The sequence below is a fragment of the Clarias gariepinus genome, chromosome 4, assembly GCF_024256425.1.
Source record: "Clarias gariepinus isolate MV-2021 ecotype Netherlands chromosome 4, CGAR_prim_01v2, whole genome shotgun sequence".
Classification (NCBI taxonomy): Eukaryota; Metazoa; Chordata; class Actinopteri; order Siluriformes; family Clariidae; genus Clarias; species Clarias gariepinus.
Window position 1 is genome coordinate 1,448,724 of NC_071103.1, and position 11,277 is coordinate 1,460,000.

Below are 11,277 nucleotides of genomic sequence, written 5' to 3' on the forward strand. Positions count from 1 at the left end.
AGAGGGAATAAAGTCAAACAAAGAGGGAAGGAAGAAAAACAGGCAGGAAATAGAGAAGGAGAGGATGGACGTTAATAAAGGAAAGAAAGAAAGAGACACATTAATCTACAGGGTGATTCATTAGAAAGAGGCCCCGATTATTCTGTAATAACTTTTGCTAGGACAAAGCAATGTGAGCGAAACAATCTGCTCCTCAGTATACAGAGCTTCTGACGTTCCGGGACTAAAATAAATGGCCCCGGAGTCGGACCGATTAAGGTAGGGGCGCCAGACAGCCATCAGGCCGGTTCCCGCCGTACGCCTTCACTCAGTCACTCGACGTCTCGTCAGGAGAATGGCGGTCTACAGTAACGAGCAGAGAGTCGTTTAAGGCAGAGTGAATATATTAAGAAGCGTGATGTTCCTGATGTACACCTCAAACAGTGTTGTTCAGATGATGGCATGGGACCCAGAAAATGACGGAATCATTGATCCACAATGGAACGTGGAACAGAACTTTGTCTGTGACAGTCGCCTATGGAATCCCTGAGAAGCCCCACACAGGAGACTGGGACGTCTTACTGAACATGTCAGAGAGCTGCGAAAAGGGCGAGATCACATGTGTACCGTCGTTCAGGAGCTCAAACAAGTGATCTGGAGAAAAGAATCCGGTACCTTCACTGGCTCCAGGCGTTCGTGATGGACAACGCAAGAACATCGACATCACGTGTTTCTCGGATGAGAAGTGGTTCCGTTTGTCAGGTTTATGTTCACACACAAAGCACCCGCAATCCATTACACATACTGTAGGTCAAGGTACGTTATTTGGTTCGGATTGCTTCATCATAGTGAGAGTTGTTACATAATAATAACAAAAATCAAGAAAAAAGAGGAAAGGAACAGATGAAAGAAGGTGGTGGGGGGGGGGTAACGAAACAGAGACACTTATGAGGTCGGTGTTGAAATGTTCCTCAGTGTTGAGATGATCTCTCTTCTTCTGCTTCTCTTCTTCTGCTTCTCTTCTTCTGCTTCTCTTCTTCTGCTTCTCTTCTTCTGCTTCTCTTCTTCTGCTTGTCTTTTCCCAGCTGCTGCTCTCGGGAACCTGGTGTCGGACCTGGCCGGGCTCGGGTAAGAACACACTCGCCTCACGCCTGTGAAGTGCGTGTACAGATACACACTCAGGGATCAGGAGATAAGAGGACGCAGCTCATACACATCTCACACACACACATCTCACACACACACATCTCACACACAGACACACACTCCTGACTGGGTTCAGGAGGTAAAGTGGAACATGCTGGAATATATATGTGACAGGTAAAGTGTGTGCGTGGTTGTGTATGTGTGTGTGTGTGTGTGTGTGTGTAAGGTATGTGTGTGTGTCAGGTGTGTGAGAGCGTGATATGGCTGTATTTTACACCTCCGTACACTTTAGTCTTCCAGATGCTTCTTTATCCTCTACATTTCTCTGAAGTGAGTCAGTGAGTCATCACACACACACACACACACACACACACACACACACACACAGACTTGCTGAAGTGCATCTCGGATCATTTCCTGGTCTGTAAAACCGCACGAAGGTCCGCTCAGGCTTTTAGCCTCGCCGCCGTCTAAGCCTGTCTCACGGCGTTAACACGTTGCTATGGTTACGGAGGTGAGTGTTGTGACAAAACTCTCACAGCAGACGTCTGAGAAACAATTCACACTGTATACACCATGGCCGTGTGGATTGTTAGTACATCAGTACGTTTATTAATTAACGTTATATTAAAATATTGATTGTTGATGATAAGTCAATGACCGTGACTGCGTAGTGGATCTGCAAATGATTCTCTGATTTATGTGACTCTCGTCCTCACACTCTGAGAAAAAGAGAGAGAGAGAGTGACTCCTGCTCTCCATTTTTTCTCTATGCGTCCCCTGGTGGCGTCTCTCACGTGCCGTGTCCCATCACTGAATCCCACAGAATCCTACACGGAAGATTCTAGTGTTCCTCTGCGTTTATGTATCGTTTCAGCTTCACTACCTTCGTTAACCAGCAGCTTGTTGGTGAGATCTCAACGAGAAGTCTGGGTCTGTATGTGGCGTCCGTGTGGAACAGTGTCGGGATCGACAGAAGACCCTGTGTCACTACATCTTTAATACATGACAAACAAAAACTTCTTTAAAATTCATAATAATTTTGGAGAATATTTAGAAGTTATCTGGTGGCAGATTTATTATATCTTTTATATATTTTATATATCTTTATCTTCTATACCTTTAAATCTTGAATCTTAAGGCCGAGAGAGAGACAGCCGGAGACAGAGAGAGAGAGGGCGTGAACCCTGAGGCGTGTCTCCTGAGCTGTGGGTTTAGTGAGAATCAGGCGGTGAGGGAGATCCGTCTGCTCTCTCAGTAAAACATCACGTACAGATGGAGGAATCGTTTTCTCCCCCGACTCATCTGCGCTTCCTGAAATCACTCCAGCGCTCCATTTATTCAGAAATCTCTGAGCGCTCGTTACGGCTCACGCCGAGGGGCTGCGGGTTCGGGAGGAGGACGGCACAGCGCCCCCGAGTGGGCTGTTTACTGACGAGCTCCGCTTTATCTCCGGCATCGCCGCAGCTCACATGATTAACGTGCGGTTTGAGAGCCGGTAAGGTGTTTAAAGCGGTCACATGACAGGAAGTGTGAATAAAGGGTGTAATGAAATATTACTGAGCTGTAATGAAGTGGCCTTTGTGTGGTAGTCTCAGAGAAGGAGGCGTGGCCTTTGTGTGGTAGTCTCAGAGAAGGAGGCGTGGCCTTTGTGTGGTAGTCTCAGAGAAGGAGGCGTGGCCTTTGTGTGTTAGTCTCAGAGAAGGAGGCGTGGCCTTTGTGTGTTAGACTTAGTGGAGGAGGCGTGGCCTTTGTGTGTTAGTCTCAGTGGAGGAGGCGTGGCCTATGTGTGTTAGTCTTTGTAGAGGAGGCGTGGCCTATGTGTGTTAGTCTTTGTAGAGGAGGTGTGGCCCTATGGTAGTCTCAGTGGAGGAGGCGTGGCCTTTGTGTGTTAGTCTCAGTTAAGGAGGCGTGGCCTTTGTGTGTTAGTCTCAGTGAAGGAGGCGTGGGTTTTGTGCGTGAGTCTCAGTGAAGGAGGCGTGGCCTTTGTGCGTTAATCTCAGAGAAGGAGGCGTGGCCCTATGGTAGTCTCAGTGAAGGAGGCGTGGCCTTGGTGTTAATCTCAGAGAAGGAGGCGTGGCTTTTGTGTGTTAGTCTCAGTTAAAGAGGCGTGGCCTTTTTCTGAGATTTGCAGACAAAGGCTCCTTCATGCAGAGACAAAGAAGCCATAGAAGTGTAAAAAAGGCGTGGCCTCTGTATCATGGCGCGATGGAGGCGTGGCCTCTGTTTCAGCGATGGAACAGCTTTGTTTCAAATCACATGGTTTCCTTTTTCACTCTCAGATTTGGACTCACATCATCCCAGAGAAACAGACTCACGCCCCCCCAGCATGCGATAATTGTGTGTGATTTAATTAATTAGCTGAACACATCTGTCACAGCTGGCTCGGTTTCACACGGCTGTAACTCCAGAGGAATCTGTCTGGAGATAAATAAAAGAGTCACGGCGTCTTTAGTGTGTCCGACCGTTTTTCAGGGGTTTATATCACAGCTACAGGCTTTTGATGATTGATTTCCTGTGTGTGTGTGTGTGTGTGTGTGTGTGTGTAGTCTTGCAGGTTATGTGGAAGCGCTTGCCTGTAGACTCGGCATGCAGATTCCTGACCTGAGCCCTAAGCAGGCGGACATGTGGCAGACCCGCGTCAGCTCTCACATGGTGCGTAACACATAGCGATGTCTCCACATCATCTCTCGTCCCTACAGCCTCGTCATCCTCTCATCACTCTCTCTCTCTCTCTCTATATATTCTCTCCGGTCTTTACTCAGAATAGAGCCTTTCTCAGAAACTGGGGCAGCAGCGACGCGCTTCATTACTCACAGGAAACTCCTCTGAATGCCAGATTCTCAGCTGATGCAGGATTTATAGCTCTATTGGAACAACTTGATTTTGTTCCCGAACAAGTTCCATCAAATAAGTTTAGCGGCTACAGCAGTCAGTTCAGATGGCTGGAATTCATCAAGTCAATCTATTATGAAAATAATAGGAAGTACTTCCTTTAGTATTGACGTATAAAATGTTTAAACTAACAATAGATACAAGCTTTAAAGATAAGATATATAATGTGCTCTGTGCTATATTTGCACATAAAGTAAGTGGTTTAGGATTAAAGGTGGGGAAAAATCAGTTCCATGATGCATCGCGTGATAAATTCTTTGGTTTAGATCCAAAATCAATTAATTCATACACAGCAGTGCCGCGGCATACGAGTTCAATCCTACTGGAGGGCCAGTTCTTAAGGTGAAATGTCGTATTGTGAAACATATCGTCCCATAGGAAATAATGTAAATGCAGTTATTCCGTTCCGGCCACACAAAAATATGACCAATATTAACAATTTTCAACACTATAATCATATTTTTGCATAAAAAACAATTAAAACATTTGGAAAAGATAAATGATTAAAATATGAAATGGTCATTAAACATCACTTAATCTTAATTTATGATTCCTCCTGGCATCGGTTGCTTTAAAAATCAAACCGTAAGCTTCTCCCTTTTCTTTCATATATTCTTTTCATTTACCATATATGGTTATTTGGGGGCGTGTCTTCATCTCCAAGCGCCTGGCTTCAGACGATCTGCGCTCTGTGAACAGTGTGAGATTTATCTTGCGGTTAATAAACAAAACCACTGAATCAGATACAGATTGTTCATTCTCCCTTTGTGTCCCGTCAGTAAGGTCTTATAAAACATTTCTTTACATTTTTAATAAAAAAAATAAATAAGAAAAAGAAAAGGTTATTGAGTTCAGCGCAGCATGAAACTGTGATGATGAGGAAACATCTCAGCGTCTGACAACATTTTTATTTTTATTTTTTTTACGCACACTGCTGAAGAATAGAACAGATTTATGAACTTTGAATAATTTATCAGTTTGAAATGACCTAGCGTCCGTCGTAATCAGCTCAGCGTGAGTGGGGTTTTTATTTAAGATCTCCAGTTTAATGCTGAAAAGGTCACAGCGCTGGCGTGACAGCCTGAAATTCCGGTCTAGCCTGGGTCTTACTTCCAAAGCCTCGAGTAAATAAAGAATTCAGGATTTAAAAAGCTGACGAGCTCGCCGCGGAGGTAGATAGTAAGATTACTGCTTTAGCTAGAAGCCCTGAGCTAGTCTGTGCATGAGTTCTAAACCTAGCAAGGGCGTATGAACGTCGTAGCTAATCCCTTGTTGTCTTGATCGCGCAGGGCAAAGCCATCGGCGTGGGAATCGGCTGCATCCTGGGAATGTTTCCTTTGTTCTTCTACAAAGATGACGAGGAGAAGACGGAGGATGCAGCGAAGGATCCGCCTCCTCCTCCCGACTCCGCCTCCAAGAGTGCATGATGGGGAACGGAGCTCCTGCGCCGACGCCCTGCGAATGAAGCGAACTCATTAAACTGCAGATCGCAGTATATTTCCATCGACACCCACACACGCATGGTTTTATTCATCGGCGTCGTTAAGCTGAAAGTTTTCAGAGACCTGAGAGCATGACCAGGATCTTCAACCATTCCAGCTGCTTATTTATTTCTTCAAAAATTTCATTTTATTTTTACTTTTCAAATACACAAAGTTGCTTTTCTTTCTAAAAATCCATCAACAACACTAAAGCAAGAGTTGGTGAGACCGAAAAAGAGAGAGAGAGAGAGAGAGAGAGTGCTACTTACTTTCCCATTTCACACTAAAAGTAGTTCATGACGCTAGCCTAAAACACTGCGCGGACAGGGCTAGCCGGGGCAAAACCATGGCCAAGAGAACGTGAGCCGAGTTTGCTTTCTCCCGCATTCGCTAATTTTTTTTTTTTCATTTTACTTATTAATTTTTTTAAACTGTAGTGTCATTCAAAATGCCACATTAGATTTGTTTAAATAATTTAGCACTGACATCTAATGTATAAAGTTAGCATAATTTTTTTTGTTGTTGTTCCTTTTAAAACAAATTCTCACTGAGCACAAAGGCTGAGCGTTTAAAAATTTACAAAAGATGACTGTTGTGGTCGTGTGCAAGACGTCAGGCGTAATATCAGCCAAAGAAAAAATTAAGAAAAAGAAAAAAGTTTATTTATCGTTTAAGATTAACATGATTTACAAACCATAACATGTTTCATTTAAGTTAGAGAATGAGAGGTGAAGGCGAGGTTGCGTGATATTATTAGTTCCTATATTTTTCCTTTATTTGCATGTGCATGGGGATTTAATCCAAAAAGAAGGAAAAAAATGTAAAGGCGTTAAAGTTTGTAAAGTTGTTGTATTTTGATGGAAGATTTCAGAAAAAAACAACAAAAATCCTATTTTATGTGACATAAACTAAAAAGACCAAGGTGTAGATATTATAAGCTCTAAAAAATTGTTTTAGAATTATTCATTAACAGCGTTAGACTTTTTTCCTGCTTTCCTTTAACTATTAAAACATAAATTCCCAGATTTCATAACAACACACAAACTCATTAACCTTCCTCGATCAGCTAACATGACATCACCTTCCTCTCTCCCGCCTGATCGTCAGGCAAATCATTCAAATATCAACACGTCGTTATGTGATTTAGCAAAACCTTCACACTGTTAATGAACTGATTTCTGCTCGCATGCTGACGGCAAGGATTAAAATGGGACAGAGTTAAATCCTGAGTAAAAAATTACATCATTAAAGAAACTGGATTAGTACTTCTGGAAATACTGGATTACATGCAGCCTGTTATTCACTTAATCAGGAGTTTACTGCACAGGGACAAACATCATCTACTACATCATCTATTACATCATCTATTACATCATCATAATTCATTTAAATCATAAATCTTGTCAGTAAGGTCTTATAAAACATTTCTTTACATTCTTAACAGAAAAGGTTATTGAGTTCAGCGCAGCATGAAACTGTGATGATGAGAAAACATCTCAACGTCTGGGAACATTTGGACTGAATTACACCTCTGTGCACCGTAGACACTGGAACCTGGGACTTCTATAAGAGTTTATTATATTGTTTGTGTTTTATTTGTGAATCAGTTTAGATTAAAAAAAAAAAATAGTCTAATGACAATGAGATGATTTCTCCTCCGGGCCACTAGGAGGCAGCGATGAAGACTGACAGGACGAAATCTGCAGAATGTAGAAATTTGATCAAATGCCACGTATTGTTCTGTTTTGAGTTAACGCATGCACACACACACACACACACATATTAAACTAGGACATCCTTGTTTTCCTGAGTGACAGGGGTCCGAGAAATTGTCATGGGCGGAGCTTAAGACAATTATACAAATGTTATCAGCGTGATGTAGAGCAATTTTGGGAGTTTAAGCTAAGCTAGCCAACTTTACAGTGATTTGTACTGGTTACATTTGATGATAAACATTTATAAAGCCATTTAATTGTTTAATTAAATCCACAACAAAGTATCAAAGCAAACTAGCTAATACTCAGCTAATTATGATGATTTGTAATGAGTATGCAAGCTTTAGCTAACATTGTTTTGCAGCTAGCTAATCCCCATAGCCTGATTTACTAGCAGTCTAGCTAATCTTATCCTGTTACACTAGTACTAATGCTTTTCAATCAAGCCTAACTTTAGCTCCGCTCTCGTTAGCGCAGGATCGCTCGTCACTTAGCGGAATCAGGATGTCCTCATCCTCACTCAATAGACACTTCATATACGCTACGTAAGCGCTCGCAGACCTCAGGCATGCTTCTGTGTTATTATGTGCCTTAATGCAGAGGCCATGTGAAGAGACGGTCTTGATGTACACGCGTGAGGACACGCGTGTGTGATGACGTCACCGTGATGAACTAGGCGTTAGCATGTTACAAACGCTCTCGTGACAAGAAATCGTCCAGAACTGGCGGTGTGTTTGTTAGTATTTTCAGTTCCGTTATCACAACATCATGGCTACAAGCTACAACGCTACGTTGAATGCTAGAAGGCTAGCTGTAGAGGTCATGTCAGAAGGATAAGAGTAAAAATTGTTATGTTAGCAAAAAAAACCCAACACTTTAAAAAAAAAATAGTTTTCTTGAAATCAGCTACTTAATGTTATGCTAACTGTTTCACTGTCTTGTTTTTACATGGAAGCTAGCAAAAGGTGATGCTAATTATTAGAGTTAGCCGACTCCACACACACATAGCCAATAACCTTTAACCTTTGTTTTTGTGCCAGAAGTGAATGGTGATGTTATTAAATATTATTTGTCAGGGTTTGATTATCATTTTAAGATAATCCCAGATAGCACACACACGTCGCGGACACGTCTATGCGACGTCGTCTTTTTCGTCTGGCAGAGGGCGTTTGCTCATCTAGCAGCTGTCGCCGAGACGTCTGTGCCAGATGTTAGAACAACGTCTTAGCCTACGTATTTAAGACATAAATGAATTTAAACGACCCTGATCCGCTCTTTAGATGATGTTAATCAGATGTTCAAAGATCTGCCAAATGTCTGATTCATGTCGGATAGACGTCGTTTTATTAAGACACCCCCCCTCCTATTATTTTAATTAAATACTCTTGGTTAATTATAATTAACCATGATCAACAGAATTCTGTGAAGGAAGGAAGCATAAGACATTGGATGATAAAGATACGTCGTATAGACGTGATATAGATGTAAAGACGATGTATCATTTAACAGCTCAAACAGGCGATCTACAGACGATCAAAATACGACTATAAAAAAAAACAAACGCGATGTTTACCAGATGATACGCTCTTTAGCAGACGTCTCCGCGACGTTCCCGTGCTATCTGGGGTGGAACTGAAAATACAATAAACATTTTTTTTCTGGAATATTTTTTTTGCACATTTTTATCGCTCGCACTGAAGAACGTTTGTTTAATCTGCATGTTATTTTACATTTATTTATTTAACATTATTAAATTGGTCACTTGTATGTTGGTCATGAAACACTGATATTTTTCATTCAAAGCATTTTAATGATGATTTAATGAAATGAAAACAGCTGGAAGTTGTGACGTGTAGTCGGGTGGCGTAACCATGACAACAACAGGACTGTCAGTCAGGGATGGAAGGATCACACTGACCTCTGTGACGTTACTCTTCCACTCGGGAACAAACGAAGGAAGCACAAGAGAGGAGAAGTGTGTGTGTGTGTGTGTGTGTGTGTGTTGACCAGAGATTTAATCACATTAGCTTGTAGTGACTATGCATTAAAGGTGAAAAACGCCACAATGTTTTTATACCTGCTGCATGCCGAGTTATTTATTAAACTCTTTAAAGGAGACCAAAATGTCTTTTCAGGTCTTTTTGTCCACTCATTACTTCCACCTGATTCCACCTGAGCCACAAGGTTCTGCTGCGTTTCAGGGCATGGTGTTGGGGCGAGGTAGATAGTTTTCTGCCTTTGTCGTGGTTTCTGTCATAATTCTGCCTGCAGTCCGAGTGAGAGTAGAGGAAATAAAATAAATGAGATCGTCTGTGACTCTGCCTATTAATATAGTTATTTTGTATTGTGTTTTATTGTTTTGTTTTATTGTTGACATTTAAAAAGTAAACATCATTAATAAGATCTACATGTGAAATTGAGATTGATCACATGTTGGCTGTTTCAGGAATCACTGATTCCTCATTCAGGGTAATGAAGGCGTGTAACATTTAATATTAATTTATTATTTAATGTATATAACTTTTCTTATGATTTATATATAATGCCCACATATAAGGCCGGTTGTTAATTGAGGTTGAGATAGTTTGTAATTTTTACAAGAGTGTCTAGGAAAAAAAGTTTTCCTTTTTTTTTCTTCTAAAAGACAAGTTTGGCAGCAAGAAACTAAAGAACTCATCATTAAAAGATCAGGGTTCACGGGGTGAAACATGGGGGTGGCATCATCGTGGTGCGGAGCTGCTACCTCTCGGCGGGAACTGGGAGTCAGAGCCCAACACAATGCCGACCTTTCCTAAAGAATTCAGGCTTTCACAGAAACAAGGGTAAAGTATAATGCAAAACAAATGTATTGAATATATATAAAGCAGCTTTGCAGAATTAAACATTTATTTTAAAAGTGTGTGAAACTATAAACCAGAATGATCAGATGGTCCCTGATGAACGAGCCGAGGGTGACGGTGCTGAGGGAAAAACTCCCTGAGATGGTAATAGGAAGAAACCTTGAGAGGAACCAGACTCAACAGGGAACCCATCCTCATACGGGTGATAACAGACACACAATTTTTGACTATAATATTGTATTTTAATTATGAGTTGTCATTGATAAGTGTGTGTGTGTGTGTGTGTGGAGGTTTATTTCAGTTGTTTCTGCTCTTAAATAAAATATGGAATGTCTGGTTTGTGACATATAAATAATAATAATAAGAAGAAGAAGAAGAAGAAACTGCACGTTCTGGAGTTAAAGCGTGTTGAGCTGAAACTTTAGGGACGTCACTAAAGTGTAACACCGCAGAGAGGAAAACGTGTGAAACCAGGCAGAACCCATCTGAGCTCAGTGTCGGAGCTGTGAACTACAACACACTGTAACACTCCGAACTCCAGAACATAAACACACACACACACACACACACACACACAGTGTAAGAGTCTGTGTTTAAGCTCCAGTCAGAGACCAGATACAGCAGTGTACTGTAGGTTCATGAAATCATAAATAATCTCCCAAACCCAGAGTGTCAAGTCAAATGTTCTGCAAGGTCAACAAAAACATCCTCTTCACCTGTCACAAAAAAACAACAACACTTTGATGTTGGTACGACAAGAATCCATTAAACACGCTGAAAGAGTCAAACCATACTGGTGTCTCGCTGTTATAGATGTTTACCACCAGGGGGCGCAGTGGCCTAGTGTTTAGCACTGTCACCTCACACCTCCAGGGTCAGGGGTTTGACTTTCACCTCCGGGTGTGTGTGTGTGTGTGTGTGTGTGATGTTTAACCCTAAATATTTAAACATTAATTTCATCTCTAAAAGGTTAAAGGTTAAAACATTTAAAGGTTAAAACACAGTCAGGTGTGAAAGATGTGGGTGGAACACTATACTGTTGCTAGGTAGTTGGCGGGGTGTTCACAGTGGTTGCTAGGTGGTTTCCATGGTAACCCATTGGGTTGCTGATGTGTTACTATGCAGTTGATATTCTAGGGTGTTAGTTGGTTGCCATGGTAACTCAGGCGGTCCACAGGATTGTCCTATGTTCCAGGTATTCCATGTTTTGTGTGCACCTGT

The 11,277-nt window shown here is 41.7% G+C and overlaps 1 protein-coding gene across 1 annotated transcript in view; it reads left to right on the forward strand.

Annotated features, from left to right (window-relative positions):
* The window catches only part of LOC128520186 (transmembrane protein 65-like), a 42,495-nt gene extending 34,412 nt beyond the window's left edge, over window positions 1–8,083 (forward strand). The window contains exons 5-7 of the mRNA XM_053494294.1: window positions 1,065–1,107; window positions 3,675–3,780; window positions 5,310–8,083. Of these exons, the coding sequence (XP_053350269.1) occupies window positions 1,065–1,107; window positions 3,675–3,780; window positions 5,310–5,447 (287 nt within the window). The 3' untranslated portion in view covers window positions 5,448–8,083. The remainder of the gene's footprint in view (window positions 1–1,064; window positions 1,108–3,674; window positions 3,781–5,309) is intronic.
* Window positions 8,084–11,277: the final 3,194 nt, after the last annotated feature.